Here is a 15,015-nt window from a genome sequence, read left to right on the forward strand (position 1 = left end):
CACAAAACATTTATTGTACCATCGCAAGACCAGACACTGTGTTAAACACTGGAGGTACAGACATGAAGTTTATCATGGAGCCAATTGTGTAGTGACAAGCAAGATATCTAATAATAATAATAACATGATCAGAGCTATGAAGGAGGTATTGTACAGCACTGAGTGGGAACACTGAAGTCAGTCTGTGATGCTGGGATGGGGGAGGAGGTGGCAGGAAACATCTATAAGGAGAGGGCACTTAACCAAAATGATGACCATATCTTAACATGATACTGCATATAAAGCACTGAGTACCTTTGTTTTTCCATGTATATATGTGTGTTTGTGTACATAGATACACAATACATGTCTTTATATGTATACATATATTCTCCATTTGTTTAAAAACTTGATTCCCATACCCTAAGAGTGATGAAAATCATTATATAAATGACTTACTGCAAATAGTGAAAAGATGACAAAGTATTTCTGCAGTTTTATAAAACACCACTTGCTATTATTTTCAAGTAGAGACTAGACATTTTCATAATGGGAGTCTCAGAGCAGGCTGTTCCCTGGGTATCCAGACCCTGCTCTGCCGTGAAGAGACCACACCAACACTGAGGAAGGCACTGAGGAGAATTTTATTACATTTTAGAGAAGTTATAGGATTTTAAAGAGGCAGGTGCCCTAGGATTTAACACAAACAGTTCAGGTAAGAAACCTAAAGTCGGCCTGGTGCGGTAGCTCACGCCTGTAATCCCAGCACTTTGGAAGGCCGAGGCAGGTGGATCACTTGAGGACAGGAGTTCAAGACTAGCCTGGCCAACATGGTGAAAGACCGTCTCTACTAAAAATACAAAAATTAGCCAGGCGTGGTGGCACGTGCCTGTAATCCCAGCTACTCTGGAGGATGAGGCAGGAGAATCGCTCGAACTCGGGAGGCGGAGGTTGCAGTGAGCCGAGATCACACCATTGCACTCCAGCCTGGGTGACTGAGCGAGACTCCGTCTCAAAAACAAAAACAAAAATAAACCTAAAGTCCAAAAAAGTAAAATAATTTGCTCACTACAGATAATTTAGTTTGGTGTTGGGCCTAGATTCTAGTTTTTGTGAGTCAGGTGCAGCGTTCCTGGCACCACAGTATTTGCCCTACCACAGAGGGTCAACCTGGATTATCCCGAGTTCTTCCAACTCTGCGCTTCCTCCCAGGTTGGTGTTTCATGAGTAAGTCTGAGATCAAGCTGGCTTTTGAGCTTCTGTTTTTTTTAAATCAGTGTGTAACACCAACACCCACCGAAACCAAACGGCTCTGGGCAGAGGACACAGCCATTCACGCCCCCTGCCAGGAAAAGCTGCAGCTGACACAGGCTCCTACAGCGTCGGCGGGCCACGTGCGGGAGGAGGGGCCGCCTTCTGGTTGGCGCCCGGTGTCCGTTCCTCCTATCGGCGTAGGCCCCGCGAGGAAGACAAGGGCGCGCCCTGGATGGGAGGGCGTGGCCAGAGACCTGTCCATCACCGAGTCCACGAGTGGCAGCACCTACCACACCGCAGTACCTTGGCGAGGCGGAGCAGGGGCGGGCAGGTCGCGGAAGGGGGAGGCGGAGCAAGGCCGGCGGGAGCCAATCGGCCTGGCGGCACGAGGGGGCGGGGGCGGGGTCAACGCGCGCGACCCAAACACACGGGCCGGGCGCACCCTGCAGCCGCGCCGCTCCGCGGCCTTCCGGCGCGAGGGCCGGGGAACCTCCTCCCCTCCTGGGCACCCCCCGCCTTCGCGGCCCAGATCCTCCCGCCAGCCCGGCCCCTCCTTCGCAGGGGGAGCGAGGCGACGGTTGCGGGGAAGCGCGCGCCACCTCTCCCTCCCATTCTTCGTCCTCCCCTCGCGCGCCACCCGTTTTTCCTCTTTCTCCGTTAATAACAGCTGGGTGGCTGGGGGAGGAGGGAAGGTGGCCCCGGCGGAGTCTGGGCGGGCGCCTCCCACTCAGCCGCCAGCCGCCGTGGGAGCCGGAGGATGGCGGCGGTAGCAGCGGCCGCCCGAGAGGAGGCGGTGCCGAGATCGGGGGCGCCGAGCGCGGCAGCAGAGAGCGGTAGCGGCCCGTCGTGGCGCACCAGAACCGAAACCAGCGGCAGCCGCACGGCCACTTGAGCCGCCCCTTCCTGCTGGAGCCAGCGAGGGGTGCCTGCAGCCGGGACCCCTTCCTCTCCGCGTCTCCTCGTCTCCCGCGCCCGCGTCAGGCCGTCGGCCTCGCCCGCCGCCCCAAGAAGAGCGCGCCGGGCGCCGACTGCCCCTCTGGACGCCGGGCGGCGGCCCTGGACGTGCGGGGGCCTCTCTGGGCCGGCCGCGGCGCCTGGGCCCTGCCCTCTAGCTCCCGCGCTTGCTCCCGCCCTCCCGGCTCTCGGGGCGCAGCGCGCGGGCCCGGCCCGGGGCAGGGCGGACATGGGCGCCAAGCAGAGCGGCCCGGCCGCCGCTAACGGCCGCACGCGCGCGTACTCGGGCTCGGATCTACCTTCCAGTAGCAGCGGAGGCGCCAATGGGACCGCGGGCGGCGGCGGGGGCGCTCGGGCCGCCGCCGCGGGGAGGTTCCCGGCTCAGGTGCCCAGCGCGCACCAGCCCAGCGCCTCCGGCGGCGCCGCGGCGGCCGCGGCGGCCCCGGCAGCCCCGGAGGCCCCGCGCAGCCGCTCCCTCGGCGGGGCCGTGGGGAGCGTGGCGTCGGGGGCCCGCGCGGCACAGTCCCCCTTCAGCATCCCGAACAGCAGCAGCGGCCCGTACGGCTCGCAGGACTCGGTGCACAGCAGCCCTGAGGACGGCGGCGGCGGCCGGGACCGGCCGGTGGGCGGGAGCCCCGGCGGGCCGCGCCTGGTGATCGGCTCCTTACCAGCTCACCTCTCGCCGCACATGTTTGGAGGTACGGACCCCTCTCGCGCACCCGCGCTCGGTCCTCCCGCGGCTGCACGTGGGCCGTGGCCGCCGGCTATTTTTACCCTTCTCCTTTTCTCCTTCTGCCGGGGCGCCGGGGGCTGCCTCCCGGACCATCCCGCGTCGGTCTCCATCCTGGGAAGAAACCCGGCGCTTAACACCGTCGGTGCCGCTACCGCATAGACGCGTGGTTTTGTTTTTAAACGTCCTGAGCACCCTCACCTCAGCGGCTGCCCAGTAGAGAAAGTCTATTTTCCAGTGAGATGACTGGAGCAAATGTTGTTTTACAACAAACCGACGAAACAGCCCTTGTGGTTGTGGTTTTTAGTACCAGGAAGTCAGGAGGAGACCCGTTGCTAAATGTAGTTCTATCTGGGGACTCGAGTGGGGAACAGTTTTTAAAGGCCAAAAGTCAAAGCGTCTCAAATGAACTCTGAGTTACCATCTTTGGACCGACTTTTAGTATAAAGCTGTAATCCTGAAATCTGTGTCAGTAGTCCCAGTTACTATGTCATTTTAATTGGATGAATGCGTTAATGAAAAGTTTGTTTTTAAACCTCACTAAACTGCTACTTAAGATCACAGTTAATGTGAGTCCTGCTTAATTTGGAAAGCATTTAAAAAATGGAAAAGTTTCCTAAGGAAGTAAAAATTTTGCACATCTGTCTTCAAGGTACAATAATTGGCTAGGTTCTTTTGAAGAGCAGTGTTGACTAGAGTTAAGGAAAAGTCAGTTGTGAAAAATGGACATTTTTAATAGCAAAGTGATGTGCTTTACTACAGAAACAGGAGGAAGTGTGCGTTGTCCTGGGGAAAATGAATCCTACTTCTTCAGTTATGTTTTATGCTGATCTACTTTATTGCAAAACGCTAATAGTAAATGAATCAAGACCACCTCCCCTCTCCCCTTTATGAAAATAAATAGAAGTATAGAAGATAATGCATTCCCATTTCATCGCATTATGTATCTGGTATTAGAAAAATTAGCAACTGAGCACAGATGAGCAGCGAAAACACCATCCCCTACATTTTTGTGCCGCTTTTACTTATATATTTGTAAACGTAGGAACTTTGGAGACTTAGTAAAGTGGAATACGTAGTAATGTATCTGTTCTGATGTTCTGTACTATCAGCACACACGCCAGCATAAATTAAAAACAGGAATGTCGTTTCATTTTTCCCATTTTTTAGTAACGCTTTGCAAATTCAATATGGAACGACGCTTGACTTTTAATTAGCTACCTTGTTTTAAAGTAATTTTTGCTTCTTAAAAATATTCATCCCTCTTAAAATTGGGCTATTTTTTAAAGTCATTTGCTTTTGAGTAAAAGAACTCTACTGGTGTCCTTAAAGTGATTTGATCACAACTAACCTAACAGTTGAAGTTGCTGTAGTCCGCACTGAAGAATATAAAAGGCGGTTTCTGAGAATTGGTGATTAGTGCGAGAATGAAGGGCAAACTGGTTTTTAATGTTTATCGTTATCTTTTTAAAGTGAAAATTTGCATTTAGCAATTATTAGAAGATGAATATTTAAGTTTGCTAAAGAAGGGTGAATAGGAAAAGCCTTGTCAAGTTAATAGTTAATATTTATTTAATATGCTGATTTCTAAAAATTCATTTTCTAAGAGCTGATAATTCCCTTTGAGAAACATTGAATTTCTATGGGTTTGTTTTGTTAAGTAAATGCATTCCATTCAGAGCAAGGGACAGTTGAGCCCCATGCTATTCCCTAGTAAGTAAAAATACCTAGTTGCTTAAAGTTGGAGATAAAGCATTTATCTTTTTTCTTATCTAAGTTCTAGATTTGTGCACTCACTATAGTTCTTTTAGTGCTGTTGGGGTTGGGTGACTGGGGCCTAGTAGTACAGTGACACTTTCTGAGGAACTTATAGCAGCCTTACTCAACCGACTTTCTGGAGAGAATTGTGCCATAGTGTGCAATGAATTTTAACTTTTAGCTCCAGTGCATTTAGAACGGTTTTAGTTATGTATCATTCTTGGAACAATTGAGAAAAGTCACTGAAATAATTTCCTGTGTTTGGTGATTCAGATGAGGAACCTCAGTTGAGAATTGCTGGAAAGGGATCAGAGAAATTACCTGTTCTTATTATATGACAGGATCAGATGAAAGTGCCACATCCTGAAATCTCTGTTGAGGCAGGGAGATGGAATACATTTACGTAAAAACCCATCTTAGTGGCATTGCCTTACTGAGATTTTTACCTATATTTTAGTGGACGGGTTATTAGGAAAACAATAGAAGCATGTTTCTCATCATCTTGAGATTTAGGGAGCTAAATGAAGAATCTTATAATTAAAAAAGACTTGACTAGTTCACATTTACTTAACTTTTTAGTATCTATTATAACATTGTGTTTATTCAGTTACAAATTGTATAAATGGTTATATACAAATAACTGCATCTGAAAATTGATAAAAGGATTATTTCAGAATTAGTGGAAAGTTCGTATTGTTTTTTGTAAAACTGTTGTTTTAATTGTTGTTTATATTATTAACGTCTCCTAATAAGAAAATGTGGTACTAATAAGATTCAAAATTATTCTCTTGTGAGCTCTCATGTAATTTATAGAAAATGAAAAACAGTCCCCCCCTTTTATTTTTAACACTTAAGAGTCTAGCAAGTGGAATTGTTAGTAGTTCCCTCATAATGAATTGCCACATTGAACGAGGAAGTTTTCTGTGTTGGTTTTATGTTTTGCTGTCATTTGGACATCTGTTTTGGCTATATACACTCTTATTCTCTCTAGAGAACTGGAAGAAAAATGCCTAATCCAGATATTTCAGTGTGTAGAAATTTCCTAGAATTGAGTTGCCAGACATCAGAATGTGATTATATTTATATAGGAGTTTTTAGGTGAAGTAAATCTTGTCCTTATTATTCTTTTCAGACTGAGGAGTGTTAAAGTGAACAGACTTCTTGACTACTGCTAGTGTTGTCCATCACCTTTGTTTTAAAAAAGGTCTTAAGGGTATTTCCTAATATTTAAAAATGTTGATGGTATTTTAGGGTTTGTTTGGCTTTAATTTACGTCTACGTTTTTTTTTCCACTGTCAAGTAGCTGTTGTTCATAAGAGCATAATATGAGTGGTCAAATAGCCTTTAATGATGCAGCAAGGATGGGGTAGATGAATTGGGCTATAGAAATATACCAATACATGGAGATTATTTCCAGAGAAATCGTGTGGACTTGTATAATGTATCCTTGAGTCCAGAAGTGAAAATGTAAAATGACTTAATCTAAGACAACCAGTGGTGCTGGGTTGCTTTTGGCCTCCTGATTTTCTTGAGCTTTTTTGGGTGTGGCTTGCTCATGAGTATTTCAGTAGTCTGATTGTAACTCAGGTGCCTTGCTACTTGTGAAACATGTTTTCTTATGTTGAAGGAGTGTGGGTTATCTCTTAAAACTGAATATGTTGAATAAGACCTGTATTTCTAGGAAGATTTCTCTTAATTTTTAAGGCAGATGTGAAGTTTTATGGTGTTAGGTTATCTTCATCAATTAACCATTATGGAATCGGTCTCAGTTATCACTTCTTACCAATATCAAGTGCCAAAATGTTTGAATTTGGGATATTGGAATTAATCTATTTCCTATTCTCGAATGTTATTTTGTGCCATTGAAGGCTTTTATGGGGAGTGGCCGAAGAGGAATGTTTGCCTCTTTCTAAGAAAAATGAGCCTTCTAACCACAACCCCTGCCACTCCTGAAGTAATAAGAATTCTGGTGGTTATTGTTCCTCACTTGTAATTTCATACCTTCGTGTTACATGTTTTGCTGTGTGTAAGTGTGGCCTGTGTCATGGAAGTTTCTGCTTTGGGAATTTTTTGGAATTATTCTTGACTGCAAGGTGGGGAGGATTGGTGAGTTGCACAGGGCATCACCTGATCTGAGGGCAGCGTGACCTAAGAACCTGGTATTTTGATGCTTTGCTGGCTGGTGCAGTGCCTGAGGGAGTAAGAGCCCTGTTGTTGTAAGATAGTGTCTTACTCCCTCAGGCACATCTCCAACAAGTCTCTTGCTCTCCTCCAATTTGATCGCTTTGCCTGGTGACCATTAAGTAAGTTCTTCTGATTATCAAATATCATTAATGAGATATCAACTTTTAAACTATTTATTATTATTTGGGTTTTAAGGAGAATTGCCCTAATATTAAACTTATTACATGTAGTATTATGTATAATTGGGTATATTGGCAAATGTGTTAAAAGAGAGTGTAGGAACTGCTTTATGTAGCAAATTACTTCCTAAGTTTTACCTTATGTGAATATTCTTAAGAACTGTTATTTGAAATGTTAGTCTGTGTTTTAATTTTGCATGTACGTGACATTTATTTGTTAAGAAATTGGACAAAACATAGGCCTTTTTGTGAACAAAGGGTTCAGAAATACCTTAGGTTCTGATTTTATTCGTTTTCTAAGCTGCTTATTCACAAATGACTGCAAATTTAGTGGTTCTAAGCAACACGTTTATTGCCTTGCAATTTCTGTGGGTCAAGAGGCTGGGCACAACTTAGCTGTGTCCTCTTTAAGACTGCAGTCAAAGTGTAGGTCAGGGTGGGGTTGTTATCTAGAGACTCAACTGGGGAAAGGTCTGCCCACAGACTTCCTTGGGTTATTGGCTGAATTTATTTCCTTGTGTCTGTTTGGTTCAGAGCAGCTTGCTTCTTCAAAGTAAGCAAAGGAAAGGTGAACTGGTGCTATGTTCTTACATAATCGTGTACATGTAATCACATACAACCCATTGCCTTTGCTGTATTTCATTGATTAGAAGCAAGTCATAGGTCCAGTTCACGTGCAAGGGGAGGGAATTATACAAAGGTTTAAACACCAGGAAGTGTAGGAATCAAGAATAGTCACATCAGTTCTTTCCGCCACATGGATTATAGATAGATTGATAGCTGAACATGTAACTTTTTTTTAAAACTCATTTTAATTTACTTTTAAAAAGTTGTACTAATGCATATGGTTAAGTATAGCATTAATAAACATGAACTTAACCCCTTTTAGGGGCTGGACATTGTAGATACTGAGGGTACAAATATGGAGCTTCTTTATGCACTGCTCAACTCTCCATTGAATTTGAGAGATGGATATATGTGATCATTATACAGTGCAACAAATTCTGTAATAGAACTGTTAACAAAACACTTAGTGAAGTATCTTTGTCTAGGCTGGTCAAAAAATGCTTCACAGAGGAGGGTACGTTTGAACTGTAGTTTGAAGGATTTAGAAGTTTTACGGAGAGAGGGCAGTACAGACTAAAGAAAAATCCACAAAAGTGTGGGTTTTGATAGGGCATACTGAAAAGTTAAATATGTCTGGATTGTAGGGTGCATAGAGGAATGATGAGAACCTGAAGCTAGAAAGATAGAAAGTGGAGCCAGTTGAAGGATTTTATAGTGCTGTAGGTTTGTTTTATCTAATGAAGTTTGAAAGCAGGGGGAGTATCATGATTAGGCCATTGGGCACAATTAACACTCATAGTTTGCATGGATGGCAACCTTCTCTAGTGGTGCAGACTTCAGGCTGTATGCAGCAACCCTGATCAGGATTCAGTTCTTAAGGAGGAGAGTGTGATAGCAGGAGAATCAGTTAGGATTCTTTTAAAATATAACTGATAGAAGATGCCTATGTTGAAAACATGGCATTGGTGAGGGAGAAGAAAAGTTAGATTTGATTGAGATTTCTAAGGTAGAACTGATAGAATTGAGAACCTGGGTACATAGTGATGTCTTTAACCAGTATTAAAGATGAAAAGAACAAGTTTTAGGAGATGATAATGAGTTCCTTTCAGACCTGTTAAATTTGAGTGGCTACAGGATTTTCATCTGGATAGAAGTATACTTTAAGTGGTTGGAAACATGAGTCTCTAATTCAGGATATTACAAAAAACTGAGGAATCAATTTGCAAGTTATAAATGATTCCAGAAAGTGGATAAGATTACTAAGGGATGAATATAGATTGACGAAGGACAAGGATGGAATCCAGAGGAGCAAGTATTTTAAGAGACAGGCAGAGGAAGAGGCCAGCAGTTAGAATTCAACCAGAGGGAAAGGAAGTTTTTTAAAAACCTGGTTTTTTTTTAATTATAAAAATAATACCTGTTCACTAGAGAAAAACTAACATACGGAAAAGCAGGTATAAAAATCGCAAATTGCTTGTAATATTACCACCAGAAATAACTGTTAATGTCTTTTATATATGTATTTGTTTTAGACACAAAATTTGAAACATTCATTTTTATATTGTTTTGATTTTAACCTTTCTGATGTTCTAATACGAAGTTTTAAAGCTACACATTTTCCTCCAAGAATTGCTTTACCTGAATCCCACTGATTTTGAGGTGTTCTTGTTAACATTCAGTGAAAAATGTATTTTAATTTCCCATATGATTTCTTCTTGATCCATGGGTTACACATTCTTTGATAACATGCTGTTTCCATTTCCACCAGTTTCTAACATCACATTAAAATTTTTTATAACATGATTTTTAATTATTACCCAGTATTCCAAAAATCACTCAAATATTTAATGAGGACCCGCTCTTCCGAACACTATTCTGGGGATACAGCAGTGAAGAAATAAGATAAAAATCCCTGCTTTTAGGGGCCTTATTATTCTATTTGGGAGAGATAGTAAACAAACAAGTAAAATACATAGTGTGTTAGGGCATTGAGTGTAATGGAAAAAAATGGAGTGCAAAGGCTGATAGAGATTATGGGGTGGAGGCCTATCTATAGTTGCTATTTTAAATCGGGTTTTAAGGATGACCTCACTGACAAGGTGACAATTCAAGCAGAAAGTGAAGGAGCAAGTCATGAGGATCTCTGGGGGAAAAACATTCAGGCACAGGGAGCAGTAACTATAAAGGCCCTGAGGCATGAGTGTACCTGATATGTAGGTTTACTACAGCTGGAGTGCAGAGGGCTGTAGAAGATGAGAGCATAGTGGGGTGGCATGAGGTTGGGACAGAATCATAAACTGCCTCATAACCACTGACCTGTGGTTTGCGGCTTTTGTTTTAAAGAGGGATGGGGAGACACTGGAGTATTTTTGTGCAGAGGATAGACATAATCTGACTTGGGTTTTAAAGGATTACTCTGGCTATTGTGTGAGGTGGTAAGAGTCAGCAAGGAGGCAAAAATCCAGATGAAAGATAACAGTGGCTTGGACTAGGGTGGCAGTGCTGGAGGTGCTAAGCAGTGGCCAGATTCTGGATATCCCGTGTTTTGAAGATAGAGCCACCTGGATTAGATGTGGAGGTATGAGAGAAAATGAAGAGTCAAGGATTTATTTCGTTGTTCCTTATGGTTGAGCATTTAGTTTGTTTGGTACAGATGTAATAAAATACTGTTGCCATGAACACCCTGGTAAGCACATTTTTACAGTTTTTTTTTTTTTTTGGGGGATGGAGTCTTGCTCTGTCACCCAGGCTAGAGTGCAGTAGTGCGATCTTGGCTCACTGCAACCTCTGCCTCCCAGGTTCAAGTGATTCTTGTGCCCCAGCCTCCCAAGTAGCTGTGATTACAGGTGTGCACCACCATGCCTCACTAATTTTTGTATTTTTAGTAGAGACTGGGTTTTGCCATGTTGGCCAGGCTAGTCCTGAGCTCTTGGCCTCAAGTGATTCGCCCACCTCAGCCTCCCAAAGTGCTGGGATTATAGGCGTGAGCGCCCGGCCAGTTCTTAGAAATTTATCAACGACATGGGATTGCCAGAAACAAAGATACACTTTTGTTCAAGGCATTGGATCTTTATTGCCAAATTGCTCATTAGAGATGGAAACAGCTTCTAGCAAGGTATAATCTTTGGGACTATGTAAAATTTTTTAACCCATAAAAACTTGTGAGGTTTTTGATATTTATAAGTGCAGATTGGTAGATATATTTCGAGTAATGTCACCTATCAGAGTCATTATTTCATTCAGGGCTCTTTTTTTTAGTGACGAAAATATTAGTGTGTCAGAAAATTATAGATGTATTCAGTCATTTGAATTTCATAAGTTCCGACCATGTGGAATATCCTAATTTTTGCTTGAATTGTGATTAGTCTGTAATAGTTCTTTAATTTACCTATTTATATGTGGGCTGAGGAAAAAAAAGAAGAATGAAGCCATGTATACATAATGGGTTATTTATTTTTATTTTTATTGTCTTTTTTTTCTTTCCTTTTTGTGGAGAACAGGGTCTCGCTATATTGCCCAGGCAGGATTATGTGTAATATGTTTCAGAGAGCCAGTGCTCAGTTTGAACAACACATTTTGCTATTTTTGTTGGTTTTTAATTTTTTCTACTGTTACCTCTATTCTGTTCGTTCTCATTTTGTAAAGTTAATTTTATTCTTTCTCTTAGCTTCTTTTATTTTTTATTTATTATTTTTTAATGATAAAAGCGTTTAAGGCTGTGTTTACTTCTTGTTACATATAGTCACTTCCCAAAGCTTTGGATACTTACCATTTTCTTTATCATTGAGTACACATTTTTGTTTCTTTTAAAATCAGTTCTATCGGGGAATAATCATGTTAACTGCATTTCGATATTTTCTTTTACTTGGAAGTTATTTTAAAGTGTGGCTTTATTGTGGTGGTCCTTACTAGTACCCTTTCGTTACTTCTAGTGTTAATTTAGAAATATTGCACCGTGGCTGGGCACTGTGGCTCATGCCTGTAATCCTAGCACTTTGGGAGGCCCAGGTGGGTGGATCATCTGAGGTCAGGAGTTCGAGACCAGCCTGGACAACATGATGAAACCCCATCTCTACTAAAAATACAAAAATCAGCCGGGCATGGTGGCAGGTGCCCGTAATCCCAGCTTACTAGGGGGTACTGAGACGGGAGAATTGCTTGAACCTGGGAGGTGAAGGTTGCAGTGAGCCGAGATCACACCACTGTACTCCAGCCTGGGTGACAGAGCAAGACTCCATCTCAAAAAAAAAAAAAATATTGCACCATGGTCAGAGAATCTTAAGTCTTTCAGTTGTAAAGGATAGAAGCATAACTCAAAATAGCATTAAGTGGAAAAACTGTATATTGTTTCAAATTATTGAAAAGGATCCTAGGGTAACTTAGAGAATTGAAGGAACAAAGGCAGGACCCAATGCCCCTGGAGCTGAAATTTAGAGAGAGAGGGAGGGGGAGAGAGAGAGAGAGGGGGAGGGAAGGAGAGAGAGAGAGAAAGAGAGAGAGAGAGAGAGAGTGTGTGTGTGTGTGTGTGTGTGTGATTGCAGGTGTCAGCCACTGCCCCCAGGCAGTATGGGCCTTCTTTAAGCTGGGGCCTTGAGACTCTCTGTACTTCCAACTACATGCGATCTTTCAGGCCTGAAGGGAGTACCTTTCTCTACCTCCAGCAGAAAGGACTCAGATTAGCTCAGTTTGAGTTCCGCATCTGTCCATAAATTACAAAAGCAGAGATGGGATGCACTTTATGTCCAGGCTGTATTCTGTTATTATGGGGAAGAGTTTAAGTCTTCAAGTCATGTTTCTTGGGCTGACCTTAAGCAAGTTGCTTAGTTCCTCTGTACCTCCGTTTTCTCATCTCTAGAATCAGGCCAGGTACAGTGGCTTGCACCTGTAACCCCCAGAACTCTGGGAGACGGACGGGGGCGATCGCTTGAGCTCAGGAGTTCGAGGCCAGCCTGGGCAACATGGTGAAACCCAGGTTCTACCAAAAATACAAAAATTAGCCAGTCCCAGCTACTCCAGAGGCTGAAGCAGGAGGATCGCTTGAACCCAGGAGGCTGAAGTTGCAGTGAGCCAGGATTGCATCACTGCACTCCAGCCTGGGTGATGGAATGAGACTCTGTCTCAAAACAAAACAAAAACCTGCTTTTGTAGCATTGTGAGGGTTAAAGTAGTCCAAATACTTCATACCTCTGTACTTTTAACTATTGAACGAACCTCTTCAATGAATGAAAAAATTAAAACATCCAAGATTTATGCCCCACTTCCAGTCTCACCCTCCTCAGAAAGACCATGTGCTTTACTCTGATACCGTATTCCTTTCTCTTCCCAACTGCTCAGATTTTGCAAAAACAATCCAGTTTTCGTTATTTTTATAATATGTCTTCCTTATATTTACAAAATTCTCCCCTGAACATTTGAATTGAGTTTTTCAGCACATTTACTATGCCAAACACATGGTAAAAACTTTGTAAATATTGAATGTTTCCCAAAATGTATTTGATAACTACATTATTATGTTTTAAGGTAAGATTATTATCAAAATTATTGTCATGTTTAAATTATATATAGAAATGTATTGCTCTAGAAAGAAGTGGTAGGTTATGTTTTTATTTGTATAATGTAAATATAGGTAAATTAATTTTTGAACCAAATAGGTATAATATAGATTGTACAAATGGAGGCAGTTATAAAATTGCCTTAGAAGTAAAATTATACTGTGCTTATAGCTCTTTTATAATCATTTGAATGTGTTACAAAGTGTTATCAATGTGAGCGTGTTTTGTGGGCGGTTGGAGATGGTTGGAAGGATGGTTGATAAGGTAGGTCAGTGTTTTCATTAAGTGTGTGCTGCTGCTTCAGGGCAGAGGCTGAAAAACTTAGATTATTTTAGTTACATGATTTACTACATCTCAGGCAACCTGGATGACTTGGCATTTACTAAAGCAATTCACTGCTTTGCTGGTGCTTCAACACCCTTCAGTCTGAGAGCCCTGAAGTCTTGATTGGTAATTCTCCAGATTTCCTGTCTATCATAGCACTTCTTCAAAAACAGCATATCTGGTCACCTTGAAATCTCAGTTCCTTAATAACTCCTTTTGTCCACTCTTCCTACCACGTTACCGTACGCAGAGTTCTTTGGAGGATTGCCATTAGTTTCTTTAAAACAAAATAACTAAAATTAAGAATATTTAATATTATTGGCCACTTTAAGTGTCTTTATAAATGTTGAACTAATACAGTTACTTTCATATAGTAATGTATGTGTTAGGAAAGTTACTTCATAAGCACTGTCTCTTTTGAGCCTATGTCATAAGAAGTCGGTGGTAGAGTAGATAATTTCTTTAACTGTTATCTGGAGATGAGACTTAGAAGTTAGATCAACCACTTGTAGTATTTTAAGTGTGAGTTATTCTGTATTTTAGTTGTAAAGTGTACAGAATCTAATTAGCTTTTAATAATTCAGAGTCCTTTTCACACTTGGCTGCTTTTCTTTTCCTGTACAATTTTGTGTTTTCTCTTTTGTCTTTTAAAAATTTGTTAGTTTAAAAATTGTTTAGTTTTACAACCCTCCCTCATTTGTATAAATCTCCTCTCAGATTATTCATATGATGAGTATTGCCTGAATTTCATTTTCTTGTTAAAGTCTCTTTTGAGACCCTCTGACCTACCCTGTTCCGAATTGATTATCCTATGAGATCCGTCTTTTTTCATCATCATCTTGGAAATTGTATTTGCCTGCCTCTCTCTTATGTTCAGTTTCCTGGTTCCTTGAATTTATGTGTCTTCTTTCTTGATGTTCTCCATTGTTTTTAGCTGATACAATTTCATAGTTCCTACTGAGAAAGAATATGTATAAGGTAAAATTTTTTTGAGGCTTCCATTCCTGAAAATATTTTATTTCTGCCCTCATTTTTGATTAGTACTTTGACTTGATATAGAATTCTAGGTTGAAGTTATTTTCCCTGAGAATTTAAAATGTGTTGCCTTGTTGCCTTCTGGCTTCTAGTGTTGCTGTTGAGCGCATAGATGTCATTATGGTTTTTGATCCTTTGTATGAAAATTTCATTATTACATGTCTTGGGAGGGAACTGTTTTCATTCATTGTGCAGCATATTTGGTAGGCTCTTTGAGTCAGCTGCTTTCTGTGATTTTTTTTTGCCATTTTTTTCTTTGATGATTTAGATGTTTTACACCTAGAGTAATCCTTTGCTTTTTCTTTTTTCTCTTCAATTTTTTTATGTCTTTGGTTTTTGTTCTTTTTTTCTTTTGAGAGATTTATTTATTTATTTAAAGACAAGGTCTCGAGGCTCTCACCTAGGTTGGAGTGTAGTCGTGTGATCCTAGCTTACTGCAGCCTTGAACTCCTGGGCTCAAGTGATCCTCCTGCCTCAGCCTCTTGAGTAGTTGGGACCA

The 15,015-nt window shown here is 42.0% G+C and overlaps 1 protein-coding gene across 3 annotated transcripts in view; it reads left to right on the plus strand.

Annotated features, from left to right (window-relative positions):
• Positions 1 to 2,254: 2,254 nt before the first annotated feature.
• The window catches only part of ZNRF2 (zinc and ring finger 2), an 82,233-nt gene continuing 69,472 nt past the window's right edge, over positions 2,255 to 15,015 (plus strand). For all 3 annotated transcript variants that reach the window (XR_004672403.3, XR_004672402.2, XM_055115819.2), the window contains exon 1: positions 2,255 to 2,885. Coding sequence is in view for 1 of the 3 variants with exons in the window: in XM_055115819.2 (XP_054971794.1) it covers positions 2,417 to 2,885 (469 nt within the window). In the remaining 2 variants the exon portion in view is untranslated. The remainder of the gene's footprint in view (positions 2,886 to 15,015) is intronic.

The sequence above is a fragment of the Pan paniscus genome, chromosome 6, assembly GCF_029289425.2.
Source record: "Pan paniscus chromosome 6, NHGRI_mPanPan1-v2.0_pri, whole genome shotgun sequence".
In the NCBI taxonomy this organism is placed as follows: Eukaryota; Metazoa; Chordata; class Mammalia; order Primates; family Hominidae; genus Pan; species Pan paniscus.